The sequence below is a fragment of the Hibiscus syriacus genome, unplaced genomic scaffold (assembly GCF_006381635.1).
Source record: "Hibiscus syriacus cultivar Baekdansim isolate YM2019G1 unplaced genomic scaffold, ASM638163v2 tig00110156_pilon, whole genome shotgun sequence".
NCBI classification, from domain to species: Eukaryota; Viridiplantae; Streptophyta; class Magnoliopsida; order Malvales; family Malvaceae; genus Hibiscus; species Hibiscus syriacus.
This window is the reverse complement of record NW_024062606.1, coordinates 421,027-445,991: the sequence shown is the minus strand read 5'-3', so window position 1 is coordinate 445,991 and position 24,965 is coordinate 421,027. Positions and strand designations below refer to the sequence as shown.

Genomic DNA, 24,965 nt, shown 5'->3' with positions numbered 1-24,965 from the left:
GTGATATGTGCATATGGAGAATACTAAGTGATATGAACTACGTAATCATATGAAAATAAGAACATGTGAAATGAAATATATGATAAGGAAACAGGGAACTCTATAAGAGTATTACAGGATGTGTGATAAAGAGCTATAAGTTTATTCTTATGTGATAGAAATAAATAATAAATACAATAACAATGCCCATGTTATGTAATGTGAGAACCATAAGTATAGTTGGCATGCCAAGAGTTGAGGGTTCATAGGTCTTTCGAGACATACAGAGATCCTTCGGGATATACATAGGTCCTTCGGAACAACTTTCACATGCCCCTAGTAGGACCCCATACGAGCTGTGATGACAGCATAGTACACAACCTCAATGTACTCGTATACCTTAAGTTCTCAGCAATGTACATGGGCCTATAAAATATATGAAAAGAGTTTGTATGATTGTATTTTATCATGTTACCATTGCTTGATTTGAATCACGTATGCACATGAATTAATAAGGAGATTAATAATGATCTACGCATATGTATTTATGTATTGATATGTAATTTGAGATGATTTAGTCTAAAAGGATCAAATGAAATGAGGTTGGATAATATGATGGAATATAGTATGCATATAATGTGACATGTTATAAGTGTATTATATATTTTAGTATGCCTCACTAAGTCTGTGACTTAGCGTGTAAGTGATTTACACGTAGGAACAAAAAAGCAAAAAGACCGGTCTCAGGGATCAGCAGAACAACATATCCACATTTGAAGATCATATCAGAAGCACCTAACGTAGTATATTGGTTTATATTTTATATGTGTTGGCATGTAAATAGAGTCATATAGTATATACGCTCTGATCAAGGTGTAATGTTTTGAAGTGGTAATGTAAACATAGTTTTATTCATGAAAGTTTTAAATTTAGGTTGGTTTTAGAAATACACAAGCTTTGAAAAGTCAATGTGAAACCTTAGATTCGTATACGGGTTAGGGTATTACATTTAACGGTATCAGAGCTACGGTTTAGCCGATTCTAGGCATAAACCTGAGTCTAGTGTGTCGTTAGATATATACAAGCCAACATAGTAGTGATAACTTCTGATCTGATCTGAGTAATAAGTATGTTGTCATGCTAATAGACTTATTTGGTTATATTTTATTAGATGTCCGGACAAGATAGCTCCCGAGGTGAAGCAGGAGATAAAAGATTAACTGAGAGTAGTAATTCACCTGCTCTGGTCAGACAAGGTGAAGAACAGGCACCTTCTGGAGTGCCTGTAGCTGATCAAGATGTGTTCTTTAGAACGCTGGACGCGGTATTGACATGTTTCCAACCTCATGTCTCCTCAACACAAAGAATGAATGTGCTAAAAGAGTTAAAGGGATTAGGAGCTCCTGAGTTCAAAGGTGAAGCCGAGGAAGGTCCAGTTGTTGCAGACATTTAGCTTAACGATGCGAAAATCATGCTTGAAGGACTCCATTGTTATGATATGGAAAAGTTAGACGGAGTAGTCTCCTTGCTGCGTGGGCAAGCGAGAATTTGGTGGACGAATGTCACTTTGAGGATGCCAAGTGATCAGATAACTTGGTATTTGTTTTTGGAAGAATTTAAGCACAAGTATATAGGAGATCAGTTCATCAGGAAAATAAAGCAAGAATTTTTGAATTTGAAGCAGATGAATCGTACTGTGTATGGGTATGAGTGTGAGTTTAACAAGTTAAGTCGTTTTGCAACTGAGTTGATTCCAACCGAGAAAGATGCGTGTGATTAGTTTGTAGAGGGCTTGCGCCCGAGATTAAAAGATATGTTAATCGTGTTAAATTTGTCCTCGTTTCAAGAGGTAGTAAATCATGCAAAAGCTCTTGAAAGAGCTCAAAATGAACGGTTTGAGGAGCAGAGAGATCAATCTTCTAAGAGAAATGGGGTTTCATTGAGCATGGTACCACCCAAGAAAGGTAGAGATTCGGGTTTTCGATCTCAAGCACCTTCAGAATCGATGGCATCCTCCGTTAAGGAATCAAATCAAATGAGAATTAAACAAACTCAGTCTGGAAGGTATGGCGATAAGCGGGCACATCAGAGTCAAATTATACAATGTCAGATTTGTGGAAGAAGCCATAATGGATTGTGTAGAGTGATCATCGGAGCTTGTTTCCGATGTGGAGAAACAGGGCATTATATGAAGGATTGTCCGTTGAGGGCTGGAGAGCCTGTACAGTCAGAGCGATCTTCTTCGATGTCTCATAGAGGACGCGGTAGAGGTAGAGGAAGAAATCAGGCAGAATCTTCTACTCAACAGGAAATATGTTTCACGGCTAGAGTATATAATCTCAAGATCAATGAGGACTGTGATGACCCAAAGATAGTAGCAGGTATTTTTTTATTGTACAATAAATGTGTTATGATATTGGTTGATCCGAGTTGCATATCTATATATGAGTAGTGAATGGGTGAGAGAATTGAGAATCTAGATAGAAGTCATTTGTAGTAATATTAAAGTGACAAATTTAGTAGGGCGCAGTGCTCAAGTAAACAAGATGTGGAAGGTGTTCCACTTGGATTCAGGGAATTGAATTCTCTGTTAATCCAATAGAGTTATTTTTCAAGGGATTGGAAATAATATTGGAGATGGACTAGTTATATAGTTAGTATGTAAATGATGTGGTGAGTATTTGTAGAAGATCTCAAGAATAAGTGCATCTGTGACAAGTGTATAAATATATGGAGATAGAGTTTATGAATTTGAAACAAGGGAATTGTAACGTGTATGGATAAGAGTACAGTTTTATAAACTGAATGAATTGTTGTTATGCTAAATTAAGTGAATATGAGGTATGTAAGTGGTTTGTGAATGGGTTGTGCCCAGATGGAAGGAGTGTTATAGTGCTAAAGTTCTAAGGAGAAAGTTCATAAGGATTAAGAGAACTAGTATGTTGGGTTTCAAATACAACCTTGGTTAGAATTAGTTGTATCACATATCAAAGGATAAAAAATTTGATGAAAGAAGGATACGCTTGAATAGTAGAGTATGGTACTAGAAGATTAGATAAGGAGTTAAGAATGTATATAAAATTAAGTTTAGAAAGGAAAGTAATGGATTGGATTAAAAGTTTTGCTAGAAATTATGTAAAGAAAAATTATTTTAAAAGAATCAAGTGAGATACGTACTGTTTTGCAAGGGTTTAAGAATGGGTACATTGATGATTGTTTTATAAGATGAAATTGTGATGCTTGAGTTTGAACGCATGAAATTTGCATTGTGAATGAGTACGAATGTGAGTTGAATGAGTTAAATAAATTAATATCGAGTTAGTTTCTACCGGAAAGAATGTATATGATTAGAAGAACTGTTGCAAATTGACAATGTTAAGTGATGAATAACGTAGTTAAAGATTAAAGTTGATGTCATGTTAAGCTAACAGAGTATGGCGTAAATTTGTAAATGGTTATGTATTTGATTATGTAAATGTGATGTAGTGAAAGAGATAAGGATTAATATGTTTGAAGGAAGTTAAGGATATGTGTATTGTGATTCGAACAAGAACTTTACAAAGAATAAGATTTATGCAAGGAGTGTTGATTTTTAAAGTTATAAAGAGGTGATAAAGATCAGTAATCAGAGATGAGCATAAGTGATAGGAAAAGAGTATGTAAGCATGAAAGAAAAGATATGATTTGTGTATAAGGAGATTTTGATTTTGAATGAATAAAGGAATAATGGAATAAGGAAATGAAAGGATAAAGTTTAAAGAATCAGATGTGATAAAGGTTATGTTTCTTGGTCAAGCAGACTTAGTCAGAGAAATAAAGAATGATTTATATGTATTAAGGAAATTAAGAAGTAGATAAGTGATGATGGAATAAAAGTTGGTTATTATTGCAAGGCAATTAAAGATTGATAAAGAATTTGAGTGATTTATGATTTTGAGTAATAAAAACTGATGTTATTGGTTATATGATAAGTGACATAATAATGATATATAAAAGAAAAAGGTAGTTAAAGAACTAAAGGAATGAAATATTAAGTAAAGAAAACAACATAAGAACATTAAAATATATGTTCTTAGTGTATGTGCGGTGAAAATTTGAGGAAGAATTTTCTTTAAAGGAGGGGAGAATTATAACATCCCAAATTAGGGTAAGTGACTAAATTATAAATTTTGAAAATTATGTGCTCGATTTTGAAACAAGTTAAAAGTTTAATAACTTAAATAGGAATAATTTCTTATTGGATTAGATGATAATTATGGAATGTATAAGGGTATAATAGTAATTCCACAAGAAGAAAGATTGTTTTTCCTCCTTTATATATGATATAACACGTGGAAATGAAGAGAGACAAGGTTCTAGTTTCCAGAGTTCTCTTATTCTCCTTTCTTCTTCACGTGTGGAAGCCAAGAGCAAAGGTAAGATTTCTTGTTGGTTGCTATTTAACTGAATTTAAGATTAGGTTATGATCATTAGATGATAAATAAGCTTAAAGAAAGCTTAGGTTATCTTAAAACCACAAGATGAGGAGTATATGAAGAATTTAAGAAATGAAGTAGAAAAATAAAATCTTGAAATAGAGTTCATAATAAGCATGGGAAGTGAGATTTGACTTGTCATCAAGCTAATTAAGGGATATGAAGTGTTAGAATTAGATTTAGAACATGTTGGAATTTGAGTGAGATTCTTAAATTCTATATGGAGGATTGGATTTCTAAGTTTTAGAGGTATTGAATGGATAATAATTAGTTTAAGTAAGTGTATGCAAGTTAGAGATATAAAAGGAGGTGAATTATGTAGTGTTGAGGGGATTATGAAGGGATTTCGTGCTAAAAAATAACATTTCTGGGCTATGTGCATCGATGCACATTCAATGTGTACCGATGTATCAAGGGTAAAATCCCAAAAATTATTCAAAGTGTATCGATGCACTCATTTAAAATAAAAACATCGAATGCCATCAGAGTATCGATGCACAAGTAGTGCATCGATGCATCCCCTTAAAATACAAACATCGAATGAGATTTATGTACCGATGCATAGATAGTGCATCGATGCACCCGTCAAGGGATGCATCGATACATGGTGTAGTGCATCGATGCATACCTTCATTAAAACATTAAAATTGCTTTCTTTTTAGTCTAAAGAGTGATAGTTTAGAATATATTAATTAGTATATTGATATGTATTAATGTATTACTATGTAGATTTAGAGCGTAATATTGTTCCGGAACAATCGAGAGATTAGAATCAAATAAAAGCAAGCAAGGCTAAGGTGAGTGCATAATATAGGTATAAGGTAATGGAAATAAGACTTGTGATAAGTCTATTTTCAAGGTAAATGTCATAGTATAATAGCATGAACATGCATATATTATAGTTTAGATTAAATGTGTGTAAGTTATATATGTTTACATAAGAATGTACTTGTCGTAACCGGTTTTCGTCTGGGCACGAAATATTTACTTGACGGGAAAAGTGATGTGAATAAATGGTTTTGAAAATAATTTGGGAGTCGCCATCGGCCTTTTGGGTTAGGTAGGTCGAATACCTAAAAAATATCTTTTAAAAGAGTTTTTAAGAAAACATCAATTAAAAGATAAACTGATCTGCGTTTTAAACAAAAATTCGTTCTTTTTAATAATAAAAAGGGATTCGTGGTCTGTTACGTTTAGGGAAGGATTAGCACCCCTACAACGCCCAAAATTGGTACTTTTTTAATTATAAATTGTCTCTATTATTAAAAATTAAAAATTCAAAATATATTTAATTTATAATCCTATTATTTCAAAATTATAATTATGAGAAAAAAATAATTTATATATATTTTATAAATAAATATTTATTTATTTAGAAATATCAGAAAAGGACTTCTAGGTGTCTTAAGACAGCTCTTTTCTTTAATATTAATAAATATTATTTTAAATAAAATTAAATAATAATTTTTTATAATATTTAATTTTAAAATACCAGAATAGGACATCCAGTTGTATTAAGACTGCCCTTTTCTTCGATATTGAAAAATAAATATTAAAATAATATATTGAAAAAATATAAATTATTATTTATTATATATATATATTTATGACTACATAATAATAATAAAAATATTTAAATGTATAAACAAGTAAAATTAAAATGATAAAAATATAATTAGAACTATATATTTAAAAGCAGTAAAATAAATGAAAATTTTTAAAATTAGTGACTAAATTATAATAAAATTAAAATTAAAAACCTAATTTATAATTAATCAAAATTATAGGGATTAAACATGCTATTTCTTTATTTATTAATTTAGTGACTAAAATAAAATTATATAAAATTCGGATATTAGATTAAAATAAATTAAAACATACTATTCAGATTAAAATATTAATTATTTAAAATAACTGACTAAATCTGTTATTTACCCTAAATATATTATTTTAATATAAAGGACTAAAATAAATAAAATTAAAATTAAAGAACCGAATTAAAAGGATTATAAATTGATTTAGTGACTAAAATGTAAAGTTTACAAATTAGGATGACTACGGAAAGGATTTAACCTTTAAAAATTACACAAATAGCCCTCCCCGAAACGACGTCGTTTGGGAAGGGCTATTTAAACCCGAAACCGGCTGGCCCTTCGGGCCAGCTCTCACATTTTTTTTATTTCTCTCTCTAACTGAGAGAGAATTGAAATGCTCTCCCTTCTCTCTAGCTTCCCTCATCGGAGGGAAGCCGGTCACCGGGCGGCAGCCGTCTGCCGCCGTGATTCTCACCGCCGACCACCGCCTCCGGTGGCCGGAAAAATTTATTTTTACACCATTATGTAGATCGGACCGTCCTAATGACGGTTCCGGTGTTCCTTTCTTTTAAAAAGCTCCCAATCGGAGCAAATCTAAGAAAGTACCTTCGATTTCCGAAGGTTTTGGTGACGTTTGAAGAGGTCCGGTGGTCGTGGCTTCCTCGGTAAGCTTCTCTCCTCCCTTTTCTTTTGTTTTTGGTTGCTGGTTGTTGTGATTTGGTCTCTATTTTTGTATCTTTTGCTCTCGGTTTTGTCTCTCTGGGGTCTGTTGGCTCTCTTTTTCTTCTTTGCAGATGGGGTGATGTTTTTATAGCCATCACCGGTGTGGCCATCGGACCGGGTAAATGAGTGGAGTCGGGTGAGTCACCGGACTCCCAGTGGTGACTCACCCTAGGGCCATAACGTGGACGGCTGGCGTTGGAACTTCTGGAGCCTTCGGTTGGGGCGTGGCAGCGGCTGGTGCGACGTGGAGCGGCGGCAGCTGGCGTAGTCCCTAGGGTATCATGACCCTAGGGTTTCATCTGGAACCATCCGGACCGTTGGATCATAGCCAGATCCAACGGCTGTGATGCTGGGCGGCTGGCTGGGAAGAAAGAAACCCTAGTCTGTTAGGGTTATGCTAGATCCGGGTTGGGCTTGTAAACGGGTCGGGTTTGTAAATGGGTCTCGATTTGGGTTTTGTAATATTAATAAATAATATATGTTAATAATAATAATAATAATAATAATAAATTTAAAAATAAAAAAAATTGATGTCTACAGCTGCCCCTCTTTGCTCATCCTTGTGTTAACAAGAATAGAGCAAAGACGAAAAAGACAATAATTTTTTTTTCATTTGGCTTCCCTTGATTATGATGGGAATGTTGAAATAATTCTTCTTTGGGATTAGCTCTTCTCATTATGAACTTTTCCGCTGGGGATGATGTTGACCTATTTCCTTCTGTGATAGAGTCATTCAAAAGGTTGAATAAGCTCTTCTTATTTTGAACTTCTTCTTTCTTCTTCAGATGAGTTCTTCTCATTATGAACTTTCTCTGGAAAGGTTGATGCTAATTTATCTGCTTCTGTGATAGAATTATGCAAAAGGTTGAACAAGCTCTTCTCATTGTGAACTTCTTCTTCCTCTTCAGATAAGTTCTTCTTATTATGAACTTTCTCTGGAAATGTTGATCCATCAAGTGATGAATTTGAACAAAAGGTTAAACAAGTTCTTCTCATTATGAACTTCTTCTTCCTTCTTCAGATGAATTCTTCTCATTATGAACTCGAACTGGAAAAGCTGATCCATCAAATGATGAATTCAAACAAAAGGTTAAACAAATTCTTCTCATTATGAACTTCTTCTTCCTTCTTCAGATGAGTTCTTCTCATTATGAACTTTCTCTGGAAAAGCTGATCCATCAAATGATGAATTCAAGCAAAAAGTTGAACAAATTCTTCTCATTATGAATTTCTTCTTTTTCTTTAGATGAGTTCTTCTTATTATGAACTCTTTCTGGCAATGTTAATCCATCAAATAATGAATCAAAAGGTTGAACAAATTCTTCTCATTATGAACTTCTTCTTCCTTCTTCAGATGATGAGTTCTTCTCATTATGAACTCTATCTGGTAATGCTGATCCACCAATTGATGGATTTGAATCTTTGCTAAAAATCTTTGAAATTCCTGTCAAAATTCAACATGGATGAGAATGAATGAAAATGCACCTATTTTTGCAAACACCTAAATATGATGCATGAATGTTAAGTTATTTGATTTCAGATTGGTGAACTGAGTATTTCTTCAGTTGTAGAAACCCAATAAATCTTTCTTCTTCAAATCAGAGAATCTATCATCTTTGACAAATGTAGATGTAGATATAATGTCACAAAATCTCTTGAGAATAAAACTCAATAGTATAGACTCTTGAAAAGCTCGCACTCATGCAACATGTTGATTCTGATAACAACTCATCTGATTATGAAGTGATCTTTCAAGATGATTTCGCAGATATCGATAGTTCTTTTGATACCGAGAAAATCTTGAATTCTGATTCTGATGAGGAGAGTAAACTGTTATACTTGAAAAGAAATGGGATTCTCAGAAGCTGAGGCTTCAATAGCCATGAAGAGATGTGGTTCAGATTCATCAATTACAAAATTGACAGATTTTATATATGCTGCTCAAATGGCTAAGGCTGCTGACGCACTTCTTCTGGTAAAAGGTAGGAAGCCATTATGCAATGATACCAATTACAAGAAAAGGCGAAACTTGGGCTATGATTTTTTTGGGAAAGAAATAAGTAGAAGAAGCTTGAAAAGAAGCTTCTTAATGAAGATGATCATGCAGTTCATCTTTTAATTCCAATGATTAATTATGTGGTTCCTACCAAACCAGATCAGATAACTCAAAGAACACTTCCAGAAGATGCTATTGGGTCTCCTTATTTCTACTATGAGCAAATTCATCTTTCAAATCCAATGATTGGTTCTGTGGTTTCATACCAAACCAGATCAGATAACTCAAAGAACACTTCCAGAAGATGCTATGAGCACATTAGCTTCCAAATTCAATGATTGGTTTTTAGGGTTCATACCAAACCAGATCAGATAGCTCAAAGAACACTTCCAGAAGATGCTATTGGGTCTCCTTATTTCTACTATGAGCAAATTCATCTTTCAAATCCAATGATTGGTTTTTAGGGTTCATACCAAACCAGATCAGATAGCTCAAAGAACACTTCCAGAAGATGCTATGAGCACATTCATCTTCTAAATTCAATGATTGGTTTTTAGGGTTCATACCAAACCAGATCAGATAACTCAAAGAACACTTCCAGAAGATGCTATTGGGTCTCTTTATTTCTACTTGAATCTGATGAAGTGGAAATACTTATAGGTTTCCCTAAAAACCATACACGATGATCTGTATAGAAACATGTTCCATGGTAGTATCAATGTCCTGTCTCTTTTCTCTGGGATCAATGATGCAGAGGTTGTCGTTTACTGTCTTGGCATACTTTTGAAAACAGATGTGCAAGAGCGGAATGATGATCAATTGGAGCAATTGATAAGTAGTTTTAATGGACTCAACCTTATTGTCGGTGTCATCCATTGTAACAACCTTACTGGAAGAAATAAACATCATTCATGGGCTTAAAGATTTTTGTTGGTGCATTTACTTGCAATGATTGCTACAACAAACTGTCTCTTCTACTGCTCCACTATACCCCATTCTTTTTGAATCTTTGTATTCCATGCCTTTAAAAGTATTAACATAAAGTGATATTCAGAAATCTTTAACTTATTTCAAAATTATGTTAATCCATAAAAGAATAAATTGAATTTTCGAAAACAAATTGAATCTCAAATAAATTGAACTTGAAATAGATAGAATTGTATTCAAAGTTATGACAAGCATAAGAATGATAAAAATTCAAATGACTCAACAAATTATTAGCATAAGTATTTCTAAATTAATCAAATTGACACAATTTAGAGTAATGATGTAAGCTTTTGTCTGGAAGATCTCAAATGTTGTCAAAATGCTTGTAGATGTGAAGTTTCTCCCAAACTGTCAAAATCTTAAGAGGGTTCAATTGCCAGATGCCTAATATCAACATGCATTTGAGCCGCCCTTTCAGGTTTTCAACTCAAATCCTTCATTTGGTTACAAGATGCCCTTTGCGGGTTTTCACCTTGACCCCCCTTTTTTCTTCTTTTTTTTTCAAGCATAATATTTTTTGACAGAATCCGAATTTATTGGATTTCTCAGAATTTTTCCATCCATTTCTGCCAAGATCAATGCTCCTCCGGAAAAGGCCTTTTTCACAACATATGGCCCTTCCCAATTAGGCATCAATTTCCCACGGAAATCTTTATGTATAGGCAAGATCTTTTTTAGTACTAGATCACCCTCTTGGAATTCTCTTGGATGTACTTTTTTGTCATGAGACTTCATCATCCGTTTTTGATACATCTGTCCATGGCAAATAGCTTTCAATCTTTTCTCCTCAACAAGGTTCAATTGATCAAATCTAGCTTGGATCCATTCGGATTCATCCAATTTTGTTTCTCTCAATATTCGAAGCGATGGAATCTCAACTTCAATTGGTAAGACTGCTTCCATCCCGTAGACTAAAGAAAAAGGTGTTGCCCCTGTAGATGTTCGAACAGTAGTTCGGTATGCATATAAAGCAAAAGGTAACTTCTCGTGCCAATCTTTGTAAGTTTCAGTGGTCTTTGTAATGATTCTCTTGATGTTCTTATTTGCTGCCTCAACTGCCCCATTCATCTTTGGACGATATGCCACTGAGTTTGCATGTAGCGGGGTTGAGCTTTAATTGATACTTCCTCAATCTCTGGAAAAGCTTTCTCAGATTTTGAATATGTTCTTCTTCAGTTCGGGATTTGGCAATCATGTCATCTACATATACTTCAATCTCTTTGTGCATCATGTCATGAAACAAAGTTACCATGGCTCTTTGATACGTTGCCCCTGTATTTTTCAATCCAAATGGCATCACTTTATAGCAGAATGTGCCCCATATGGTTACAAATGTTGTTTTTTCCATGTCTTCAGGATTCATTTTTATCTGATTATATCCTGAAAATCCATCCATAAATGAAAACCATGCGTGTCCTGCAGTATTGTCCACCAAGGTGTCTATGTGGGGTAATGGAAAGCTATCTTTCGGACTAGCTTTGTTAAGATCTCTGTAATCCACACACATTCAAACTTTTCCATTTTTCTTTGGTACGGGAACAATGTTGGCTACCCATTCTGGGTATTTGGCTGCCTGTAGGAAACTTGCATTGATATGTTTCATCACTTCCTCTTTGATCTGCAACAACATTTCTGGCCTCATTCGCCTGAGCTTTTGTTGGACCGGTTTATATTATGGATTGATTGGAAGCTTATGCATCACTATATCTGTACTCAAACCAGGCATATCTTGATAAGACCAGGCGAAGATATCTTTGAATTCTTGAAGAAGATTTATCAATTCTTGTTTTATCTGGATTGTCAGAGTAGTACCAATTTTTACCTCTTTCATTTCTTCATCTGTTCCCAGATTCACAGTTTCAATCTCCTCTTTGTGAGGTAGAATTTGTTTATCTTCTTTTTCTACCAGTCTTAATAATTCAGTAGGAACATCACATTCCAGTTCATCCTCACACTCATTGATTTCTTCCAGACATATGGGCTGCTCTAAATTTATCTCTTGATTAAATTTAGGAATAAACATGCTATTAACATGGTGATACCTGCAAATTTAAGTCGGACATATTTCTGAAAGAATATAGTAAATTTATGAAATAAATAAATGTAAGAAAATGTAAAGAATGATTACCATCTGAAAATTTTAAAGAAAATTTCTTATATTTAACCTAATTTCCTTTACAAGATAACAAAAAAAGTTTTCATACTTTTGAGCTAAACATAAAGATTAGTTTTGAATATTACTCTGTGTTAATATTAAAAACTATAGGAAGGTCTTCAGTGGTCCAATTGTTGAGTGTTTCTCCAGGAAAACATGGGCGAATCCTATCTAAGTATTTGTCAGTCTTGTTGTCATTCATGATCATGTTGATAAATAATCCATTCATAGCTTCTTCAAATATGCTTTGATCTTTCATCAACTTTTCTTCTTTAAAGGCCTCAACAAGCTGTTGTTCTACATTAATTGTTCCCCCTGATCTGAATGTGGTCTTCAATTGTGGGAAAGACATGTGTTCCCAAAGGATTTCTTTCCCTTTCAACCTTGCCTTTCTGTCTTCACATCTTCTTTTCATCTCTTTGTTCTTTTGCTGAAAATTGGGCTTAAATCCAAGCCCAAAACGATCTTTCTTCATCTTTATACTTACAGGAACTGAATTCCCTTGAATATTCTTTCCTAAACCTTTCCCAGCTTTAGCTCCGATGCCTAAAGTTTGTCGTACCGTCATCTTGGTACAATCAGATAATCTGGGATATGGAATTTTGCTTCCTTCTGCAATAAAGGTTGCATTGACAAATTCAAGAGATCGGAAAGAGCATTCAAGAGCATCATCATTGGTTTCAATAAATGGAACATCACTTGTTACAGACGCAATGATTTCTTCTTCAGCTCCGACACATATTAGTTGTCCATCAACAACAAATTTCAATTTCTGATGCAATGAAGAAGGAACGGCTCCTGCTGAATGAATCCATGGCCTCCCTAATAAACAATTATATGTAGGGTGGATGTCCATCACCACAAAGTCAATATTGTACACGACTGGTCCAATTAACAACGGTATTTCCATTTTCCCGAGCACCTCTTTTTGAGTACCATCAAAGGCTCGTACTACATTCTGATAGCTCTTCATGTGTGATTTATCCACAGGCATTCTTTGAAGTGTGACTAGAGGCATCAAGTTGAGAGCAGATCCATTGTCAATCAATACTCCTGGCAAAACATGACCACGACAATGTGTAGTGATATTCAAAGCTTTTACTGACCCCATTCCGCCTTCAGGTATTTCATCATCCGTGAACGTTATATAATTGTCAACGGCTATATGTCCCACAATTCTGTCCAGTTTATTGATGGATATATCTTCAGGGATAAATGTTTGATTGAGCATTCTCATCAAAGCATTTCTATGTGCTTCTGAATTCATCAATAGATCAAGAATAAAAATTCTCGCTTGTTGTTTGTGTAGTTGTTCAACCACACTATACTCACTATGTTTCAGGAATTTCAAAAATTCTTGAGCTTGTTTTTCTGTTACAGGCTCATTGAATACTGGAGGGGATTCATCATAAAATACCTTTTGGGGAATTACCATGGCTTTTCCTTTTGCTTTCACTTGTTCTGAAGCATTGGATGTTTCGGGAGAGTAACATCTCCCACTTCTTGTAAAGAATCCGACTTCACTCACTGCTTCAGATGTCGAACCCAGACTCTGTATTTTCTCTTCTCTAGAGAAATAGATCTTCCTACCATTGAAACATTGGTAGTATAATTCCAAGGTACTCTGCGGGTATCCTTGTATGGAAATAGTAGAGGAGTGGTGATAACTACTTTTGACTTTATTGGTTCAGGAATCATCGTAGAAGATTTCACATTAATGATCACAGGATCATTTGTTCTCTGACTAGGTTTAGAATCCTCTGATGAACAAACATCATCTTCTTTTTTTCCTGGCTCTTCTTCAAAGAATTCTGTCTCTCTACTATTCATCAATTTTTGTACCAAATCCCTAAACTCAGGACATAGTTGAATTTCATGCCCCTTCTCTTGATGATATTCACAATAATTCTTGCCTTCATTATGCTTTGGCCTGAATTGTTGTGGAATTATACCGGCTAAAGAGAGTTGTTGGAATACCCAAACAAAAGGAGATTTAATTTCAGAAATGTCAGTTTTTGCTTTCTTTCTGTTCTCTTCCTGAATTGAATTCACGTTTTTATCTCCATGATTTGGCATTGGATGATTTGATGTAGATGGTGAATTGAATTCCAACTTTCCAGTGTTGATCAAATTTTGAACCACCCTTTTGAATGCCAAACAGTTTTCAATAGAATGACCCGTAATTCCTTCATGGTAAACACAGTGTGCCTTTACATCATACCATGGAGGGAATGGTGGTTGCATGGGAACCAAAGGATAGGGTCGTATGACATCTGCTTTTAACAGCGAATCATAGATCTCAGCATATGGTACTGGTAAAGGTATAAAAGATAACCTTTCATTTTCCTTTCGAGATCCTCTGGACTCTGCTCGATTAGTGTTTGTTTCTTCTTTCTTAACCCTTGGTTGGGTTATTGTAACACTTTTTGATGAATCCTTGTTGTAAGAATTTGCATTGTTGACTTCATTCTCTTTTTTTCGGTACATAGGTCTTTTGGAACTAGACCCCTCATTTGATTCAATTTTGCCACTTTTCAAGACATTTTCAATGAGTTCTCCAGAAATGACCAAATCTGCAAAATTTCTGGTTGCATTCCCCATTAGATGATTTAAATAAGGAGCTTTCAATGTATGGACAAATATTACTGTGGCCTCTTTTTCTGACAAAGGTGGTTGAACCTGTGCTGCCGTGTCACGCCATCTCTGAGCATACTGTCTGAACGTTTCGTTATTCTTTTTCTCCAAATTTTGGAGAGTCCATCTATCAGGGACCATGTCTGTTACGTGGCGATACTGCTCTAAGAATGCTTTAGCCAGATCTTTCCAGGATCTAATGTTGGCTTTGGTCAATTGAGTATACCATTTTAAAGCTGGTCCTGTCAAACTATCTTGAAAGCAATGAATTAACAATTTCTCGTCTTTCACATATCCTGCCATTCTGCGACAAAATATAGTAATGTGGGATGAAGGGCATGTGGTACCGTCATATCTATCAAATTCGGGAGCTTTGAACTTGATGGGGAGGATTAAGTCTGGAACCAAACTCAACTCACTAGCGTCAAACCCATAGAATGATTCAGTTATTTCCATGGATTTCATTCGTTCTTCTAAGCTCTTGATCTGTCTGGTCAATTCTTCATTTACTTTTTCTTTTTCATTCAGCTCATTCAAATCTGGGATTAAATGCTCAGTATTAAAATCCCCTATTTTCACATCTGATATAAGTGGATTTTTGCTTGAAGATGCAGGATCCACTTGTCGATTTTCATGTGGTTTGGCTTCTTGAAATGCTGATGTGCGAGCATTGATTTGTATAGGTGTAGTACCAGAGTGATAAATTGGTTCTGGTGGAAAACCTAAAGGATACATAGGTTCTTGGTCGAAAGATACAGGATTTTCATGCATTTTTCCAATGATAGCCTGTCTTTTAAACATGTCTTCTATTTTCTGCATCATGCTGTCTTGTGAATTTGCAATACTGGCTTCAATTTTCTCCAACTTCATTCTCATTTCTGCTTGTTCTTTATTATGATGTTCCTCAATACGTTGTATTTTATCCTCCATAATTCTCTTAGTAGCTTGTCTAGTACCGTAGTGATGTTGTATTTCTCTTTTGGCCAGAATAACTGCGATTGAAAAATCTTCTGATATTATTATATTATTTTTTCAAATTTTAATTAATGAATTTTATCTTAATAATAATTATACATAAATAAAATAATGCAATGAATAATGAATGTATGCAAAATGCATGTATGCAAAAGGTATTGATCCAAAAAGTTAACTGTCATAGAACAACTTTCATCGGCATACAAAAGTTTCTTTATAATAGTTCATAACTACAGATAAGGCGTAGCTTTCCTATTAAGCTCTATAATTTCTTTCATTAGCCATGACACCTTCTTTCCGAACTTAGAAACTGGATCAACGTGATGCTCAATTATTTTAGCTTCAACAGCTAGTTCCCCAACATATCTAGCAACTTCGCTCATTTGTACCATGGCCTCGAATACCATATTACTTCTTTCTTCACTTGTTTCTACATAGAAATCAGTTGACTTTTTCCATTGTTCATTAGTTCCTTCAAGAGTTTGCTCTAATTCAGTGATTCTGACTTGACAATTGTGCAGAATTTTTTCAAGATCTCTAATGCGTCTTCGTAGTGAAGCACTTTCCTCATTACTTTCTTTGAGATCAATAGGTCCTAGACGAACCTTTTCGTGAAATAATGACTCTTCAAGTTGCAAAATGTAAGCATTAAACTCTGCATTTTTGTTTCTAGACTGATCCAGATCTTCTTCAAGTTTTGTTCGTGCTTCTTGCGTTCTTTGATTAAGCTTCTGGATTTGAACATTCTTGTTTCTGCATCTTTGCATCCAATTGCTAGCCATTTCTTGCTCTACCTCAAGTTTGGTGTTGAAATTATTTCTTTCCAGCTCCCATTTTTCTTTTTCAATATTGAACTCTTCAATCTTTTGGCCTCTGACTTCAAGTTCGGCAATCAGCTGGTTCATTTCAGATTCAAATCCTTTGAACATGATATTTTTCTCACCTTCAAATTTATCAAAGATGTCATTCTTCATCTCTTCTAAATCTTTGGCTCGATCCCTTTCTCTTTGCATTTCATTCATGATCTCGCGGTGTTCAGCTTTGTGTTTTATAATTCGCTCTCTTCTGTCAACCTCAAAATCTTCCATTTTTTGCTTTCCTTTCTCAAGGCTTTTGAGTAGACGGCTATTCTTTCCTTTCAGATCTTCAACTCGACTTTTCTCGATATTCAATTCTCTAGTCATCTGTACTATTGATTGGCTTGGTCCTGATGCTTTCCAAGATTTATATAACTCCTGGTAATTTTTCTTTAATGCTCTAAATTCACCATCAACTTTTTCTTTTTTCTCTCAACATTGCACATTGTGATGAATGAAAGTCAATGTCAACACCCAACATAGCTTTATCTCGTCTCATTTGCTCTAATTCTCTCGACCAGCCTTCTCTTTCTGCTTCAAACTCAGCTCTCAGGATTTCAATCTCTGATGGAACCACCTTAATGTGATCTTCCATAGAGATATCCTCATTTTGATCTGGTAGAGGAATATTTTCATTTTTCTTGATAGATCTCCATTCCTCATAATCAGGAGTTAGCATTTCTTTTGCTGCTTTAGCTCGGATACAAAAAGTTGTTTTCCAAGCTGTAACGGCTTCCATGATATTTCTTTTATAATTTTTGCTGTGGAATGCGAACTCAGATGAATGTAATCCAGTGGTGACAGGTACAAATTGACGACCTTCATACTGTCTTATGACCAGAAGTGGTGCATATCCAATTCCTCCCCACAATCCGAGCAGCATTATCCAGTTGTAATCACCACATTTGTAAAAGAATTCTCTTTGGATTTGCCATGGGGCTCGCCAAACAATGTCATTGCTTTGCAGATTTCGAAAGGCATTAATCCACATATCTTTCTTAATTTCTTTCGGCCATTCTTGTTCAAGAAATTCTTTTAATGGTGAGTAATCCTTATTAAAGCGCCTGTATGAAACCTTCTCTGTCCTCCAGAAATGGCTACGGATCCAAACATATAACAATTGGGTACACCCTGAGAATCGTCCACCTCCTAGCTTTCTACAAGCATTTAACGATCTGAAAGTCTCTGCTAGAATTGCAGAAGCAGGATTAATCTTTTTTGGTAGTTGCTCAAACAAATCTACTACTGCAGCTTCAATATATCCCAATACTTTTGGGAAGATGACCATACCATACATACCCAAAGCAAATAGATCGAATTGTACTTTAGTGTCTGGATGACTCTGAATAAGTTCTTTAATGTTGGTCCAAGCAATGCCTTCGCTTTCACCTTTTTGTTTTGTACGGGATGCCACCCATTCTTCTCGTACTCCGGCAATCTTTTCTAATTTAACTCGAAAGGTTTGAGTTTTAATTGACTTTGAATAAATTCGATTTTCCAAAGCCCCTTCTATATGTAGCAAAGTTGTATACTCTTCAATAGTAGGGACCAAGTCCTCTTTATTGAGAGTGAAGCAATTGTACCCTGGATTCCAGAATTGAATTAGGGCTCGAAGTAAGTCATCATCAACTTCGACATAGAGCAAATATGGGATGTCTCCGTAAGTCTGATAAAACTGCAACTTTTTGTTTGAGTCCCAACTTTCCCAAATGCTTCGCAAATCTTGCATGTCATTTCTTTTTAGCGAAACTGGAGCATAACTGGCCAAGTCTGATACATAATCATCTTGCAGACTGTCTCCTCCTTGTCTTTGTAAGTCCTCAGCCCACTGTCTTACTTCTGAGTTTAGAATTATTTGATTTGAACACTTTTTATCCATGGATGAAGGCTTTCCAATGAGACAATTAACACGAGGATCAATGCCTTTTATCCTGTATGATGATATGCAAACAAAAAAAATAAAAAACACACAAAAAGAAATGAATTAGTTTATATAATAAAGAAATTTAATAATATCTACCTAAATATCTTTATTTAAACATGCTTTTTCATAATAATTTAAATTTACATGTAATTTAATCCATAAGAAAATAAATAAATAAATTAAAAAGAAAGTTAGAATTCATTTCTCCTGTGTGTACACCTATTTTGGACAAAATTTCGGCATGGCTTCAGATCGGAAAAGTTTCTAGGGTTTATTATATGCAGGGTTTCAGATCTAAGAATAAAGGTACCCGAACTGTCCTTGTTGATGCCCCCTTGGGCTATCAAACCCTCAATCCTAGTCCATTATAGACTTTAAACGAATCGAGTTCAATTCGAGGGGACACATTTCTCTATGCCTGACACGGAGAATAAATTCTCACGAAGACATAGAGCATATAAACCCCGAAAGTTACTTGCTAGGTCTGACACGGAGAATAAATTCTCACGAAGACGTCGCTTTCACTCCCACTTAAAAGGGACAAACTCAATTATAGAGCTTTATGTTATGCAATGCAAGTGTTGTGTGTGAGGAGAAATGTTCAAACCTCTGACAGAAAAATAAATAATGAAATAAAATACTTGCAAATAAAATATCAATAAGAAAATATATAAATACTATAAAAATAATAAGTATATAAAAAAATTTGAAAAGAAATAATTATAAATTAAATATATTAATTTTAATTTTATAATTAATAGAGACAATTAATAATTGATTTTAAAGTTTGACCAATCCCCAGCGTAGTCGCCAAGCTGTCGTAACCGGTTTTCGTCCGGGCACGAAATATTTACTTGATGGGAAAAGTGATGTGAATAAATGGTTTTGAAAATAATTTGGGAGTCGCCATCGGCCTTTTGGGTTAGGTAGGTCGAATACCTAAAAAATATCTTTTAATAGAGTTTTTAAGAAAACATCAATTAAAAGATAAACTGATCTGCGTTTTAAACAAAAATTCATTCTTTTTAATAATAAAAAGGGATTCGTGGTCGGTTACGTTTAGGGAAGGATTAGCACCCCTACAACGCCCAAAATTGGTACTTTTTTAATATAAATTGTCTCTATTATTAAAAATTAAAAATTCAAAATATATTTAATTTATAATCCTATTATTTCAAAATTATAATTATGAGAAAAAAATAATTTATATATATTTATAAATAAATATTTATTTATTTAGAAATATCAGAAAAGGACTTCTAGGTGTTTTAAGACAGCTCTTTTCTTTAATATTGATAAATATTATTTTAAATAAAATTAAATAATAATTTTTTATAATATTTAATTTTAAAATACCAGAATAGGACATCCAGTTGTATTAAGACTGCCCTTTTCTTCGATATTGAAAAATAAATATTAAAATAATTTATTGAAAAAATATAAATTATTATTTATTATATATATATTTATGACTACATAATAATAATAAAAATATTTAAATGTATAAACAAGTAAAATTAAAATGATAAAAATATAATTAGAACTATATATTTAAAAGCAGTAAAATAAAAGAAAATTTTTAAAATTAGTGACTAAATTATAATAAAATTAAAATTAAAAACCTAATTTATAATTAATCAAAATTATAGGGATTAAACATGCTATTTCTTTATTTATTAATTTAGTGACTAAAATAAAATTATATAAAATTTGGATATTAGATTAAAATAAATTAAAACATACTATTCAGATTAAAATATTAATTATTTAAAATAACGGACTAAATCTGTTATTTACCCTAAATATATTATTTTAATATAAAGGACTAAAATAAATAAAATTAAAATTAAAGAACCGAATTAAAAGGATTATAAATCGATTTAGTGACTAAAATGTAAAGTTTACAAATTAGGATGACTACGGAAAGGATTTAACCTTTAAAAATTACACAAATAGCCATCCCCGAAACGACGTCGTTCGGGAAGGGCTATTTAAACCCGAAACCGGCTGGCCCTTCGGGCCAGCTCTCACATTTTTTTTTATTTCTCTCTCTAACTGAGAGAGAATTGAAATGCTCTCCCTTCTCTCTAGCTTCCCTCATCGAAGGGAAGCCGGTCACCGGGCGGCAGCCGTCTGCCGCCGCGATTCTCACCGTCGGCCACCACCTCCGGTGGTCAAAAAAATTTATTTTTACACCATTATGTAGATCGGACCGTCCTAATGACGGTTCCGGTGTTCCTTTCTTTTAAAAAGCTCCCAATCGGAGCAAATCTAAGAAAGTACCTTCGATTTCTGAAGGTTTTGGTGACGTTTGAAGAGGTCCGGTGGTCGTGGCTTCCTCGGTAAGCTTCTCTCCTCCCTTTTCTTTTGTTTTTGGTTGTTGGTTGTTGTGATTTGGTCTCTATTTTTGTATCTTTTGCTCTCGGTTTTGTCTCTCTGGGGTCTGTTGGCTCTCTTTTTCTTCTTTGCAGATGGGGTGATGTTTTTATAGCCATCACCGGTGTGGCCATCGGACCGGGTAAATGAGTGGAGTCTGGTGAGTCACCGGACTCCCAGTGGTGACTCACCCTAGGGCCATAACGTGGACGGCTGGCGTTGGAACTTCTGGAGCCTTCGGTTGGGGCGTGGCAGCGGCTGGTGCGACGTGGAGCGGCGGCAGCTGGCGTAGTCCCGAGGGTATCATGACCCTAGGGTTTCATCTGGAACCATCCGGACCGTTGGATCATAGCCAGATCCAACGGCTGTGATGCTGGGCGGCTGGCTGGGAAGAAAGAAACCCTAGTCTGTTAGGGTTATGCTGGATACGGGTTGGGCTTGTAAACGGGTCGGGTTTGTAAATGGGTCTCGATTTGGGTTTTGTAATATTAATAAATAATATATGTTAATAATAATAATAATAATAATTATAATAATAATAATAATAATAATAAATTTAAAAAAAATTGATGTCTACAGTACTCAAATGCTTGTGTGGTAGAATATGAGATGGATGATTATTTGCATATGTGTTTATATGTTATAGTGAATGTTACATAATATAGATATGTATATAAATTTATGAACTTATATGACTATGAAATATGAATGTGATATGTGCATATGGAGAAGACTAAGTGATATGAACTACGTAATCATATGAAAATAAGAACATGTGAAATGAAATATATGATAAGGAAACAGGGAACTCTATAAGAGTATTACAGGATATGTGATAAAGAGCTATAAGTTTATTCTTATGTGATAGAAATAAATAATAAATACAATAATAATGCTCATGTTATGTGATGTGATAACCATAGGTATAGTTGTCATGCCAAGAGTCGAGGGTTCATAGGTCTTTCGAGACATACAGAGATCCTTCGGGATATACATAGGTCCTTCGGTACAACTTTCACATTCCCCTAGTGGGACCCCATACGAGCTGTGGTGACAGCATAATGCACAACCTCAATGTACTCGCATACCTTAAGTTCTCAGCAATGTACATGGGCATATAAAAGATATGAAAAGAGTTTGTATGATTGTATTTTATCATGTTACCATTGCTTGCTTTGAATCACGTATGCACATGAATTAATAAGGAGATTAATAATGATCTACGCATATGTATTTATGTATTGATATGTAATTTGAGATGATTTTGTCTAAAAGGATCAAATGAAATAAGGTTGGATAATATGATGGAATATAGTATGCATATAATGTGACCTGTTATAAGTGTATTATATATTTTTGTATGCCTCACTAAGTCTGTGACTTAGCGTGTAAGTGATTTACACGTAGGTACAGAAAAACAAGAAGACCGGTCTTGGGGATCAGCAGAACAACATATCCTCATTTGAAGATCATAACAGAAGCACCTGACGTAGTATGTTGGTTTATATTTTATATGTGTTGACATGTAAATAGAGTCATATAGTATATACGCTTTGATCAAGGTGTGATGTTTTGAAGTGGTAATGTAAACATAGTTTTATATTCATGAAAGTTTTAAATTTAGGTTGGTTTTATAAATACACAAGCTTTGAAAAGTCAATGTGACACATCAGATTCGTATTCGGGTCAGGTACGGGTTTAGGGTGTTACACTATCAGTCAGGGACGTATTTAGGCCTAGGCCTACCTAGACCATGGCCCTCTATGCCCAAAAGGATAAAATACTTATTAAGTCACCCATTATTATTTAGGGGCACTCTTTTTCTTTTTCTTTTTTTACTATATGAAATTGAATTTTAATTTCGATTATGAAGGCTTTTAGCAAGACTCATTTACTTTTAAAACATGTAAATTTTAAATATTTTTATTAGACAAATCATTAATTATTTTTTGTTTAAGTATCAATTTTTCAAACATATTTTAATAAATTTAAAATTAATAGACTATTGTCTACGTTAAATTAATACTCATTAATATTATCTTAGATCTTTAACTTTTTTTAAAAATAGATAACATAGCAAGCCAGACCGATTTGAGTTTCTACATTATTGTTTAGTTTGTTATAATATGTTATAATATTTTATTATTTTATCAAATTAATATCACCTTATTGACTTCTTAGGAATTACATTTTGATATTCATGAATGTCACTTTATTACAAATTTTATCTTCATGTTCTATTGCTAGTTTGGGATGATTATAAAATTGTATATATTTAAAATATTTCTTAATTTATTGATAATGTACACATATTTTATAGATACAACAACTCGAATTTAGGTCTTCTAAGAAGAATAACATTCTCCTTTACCACTAAGATCACTCAAATCTCAATGGATTCTGAAAATCAATTAAGCTCTCGAACTCAATCAAATATTAATTAAATTCATCTATCACATCATCATTCATACGAAGATGGTAATTTTAACATTGAAAACCACCTTATCAACATAATTAATTTTCACATTAATATTGAAATGATCAATCAAACTTTCTATCAAAGGAGAACATTAACTCAATTGAAGGAATTCAAGAGTAAAATTAATGTAATTATACACAACAGACAATATTATTGATTTAGAACGATTACATCAATAAAATTATCATTCTTTAACATAATTTTACATAATTATAGATATTACATAATTTTAAGTTTAAATACATTTTAATTACAAATATATTTGCAATTTTACATATTTATAATTTATTTTTCGTAAACATAATATTAGAAATTTACATCCGATAAATAATGAAAGCATATTTCTAATTATAGTAAAATTTCTCATCCTCCTTATTTATAAATGCCTCCCTGCTTTCGTAAGCACAACATAAGTTAATTTTGTAGTTCATAAAGTAAAGAAAATGAAAGGCCCTTTGCCATCAACAGTCTTCATCGCTCTACTTTTTTCTGTAGCTGTTGCAAACTTCAATGCCGGTGTACTCAAAATTTATTGACAACCCTATATATGCATACATGATCTTGTCCAACACTCGTTAGACTGATTGATCTTGAGCTGTTATTATCCTTATTTGATCACGGACATTGTATTTTGATTATCGTAATGATCTTTGTTCTTCAATGCAGACTGATTGCGTTTACACACTATACGTAAAGACGGGTTGGATGATCAAAGCAGGAACTGACTCGAAGATCAGTGTAGTTCTAGGCGATTCATTCGGTCGATCGGTTTTGATTTCGGATCTGCGATCATGGGGTTTAATGTCGCCCGCCCACGACTACTATGAGCGTGGCAACCTCGACGTGTTCAGTGTGCGAGGCGGCTGCATTGGTCCTCCTTGCAGCCTCAACTTGACCTCGGACGGTTTAGGGTGGCACCATAGCTGGTACTGTGACTACGTTGAGGTCACGTCCACGGGACCTCAAACTGCTTGCACCCAAACTGTCTTCTTTATTGATCAGTGGCTAGCTGCTAATGTCCCGCCTTTTCAGTTAACGGCTTATCGTGATGGGTGCTATAGGCAGGGTGCGCATCTCAAGCACGGAAGACAAGGGCCTCTCGTTGTGGGAAATCCAATAGTTAATTGTTGAGAGAGCTTTTTGGGTTCAAAATGGTTGCTAATAATATGACAGCGAAATTTCAATGTGTTTGGATCTCTAATAGTTTCTTTTTTTTAGTATTTATATTATTTTTCTTTAAATAAAATTTTAGAAGATAAATATGGCTTTGATTATAGTTCAACAACTCGAAAGATTAAATCGATTTGAGTATTTAATTTTTGGTTAATTATTTTAAACAATTAATATATATATAATCAAAATATATTTTTAGGAATCTTCCTTGGCCTGTTAATCTACATTCCACCATTTATGTTTCATTGATTTCCGTATGTTGCATCGTAAGGTGACTTGAACTAATCAATGATCTTTTTTTATTTATTTATTATTGATATTCAAAAAAGTTTATCTACAAACCAGAACTCGGCTTCCTTTTCCTTTAAACAAGCTGCTTCATGCTTCCATGAAGACTTATCTTTCTAAATGATAGATT

The 24,965-nt window shown here is 33.9% G+C and overlaps 1 protein-coding gene across 1 annotated transcript; it reads left to right on the top strand.

Annotated features, from left to right (window-relative positions):
* The first annotated feature begins 1,150 nt into the window (after positions 1 to 1,150).
* Positions 1,151 to 24,635, top strand: LOC120215745. The gene is made up of 4 exons (XM_039213328.1): positions 1,151 to 1,225; positions 1,886 to 2,249; positions 23,801 to 23,886; positions 24,041 to 24,635. Exons 1-4 carry the CDS (start codon positions 1,151 to 1,153, stop codon positions 24,503 to 24,505), a joined length of 990 nt encoding a protein of 329 aa, XP_039069259.1. The 3' UTR covers positions 24,506 to 24,635.
* The last annotated feature ends 330 nt before the right edge of the window (positions 24,636 to 24,965 follow it).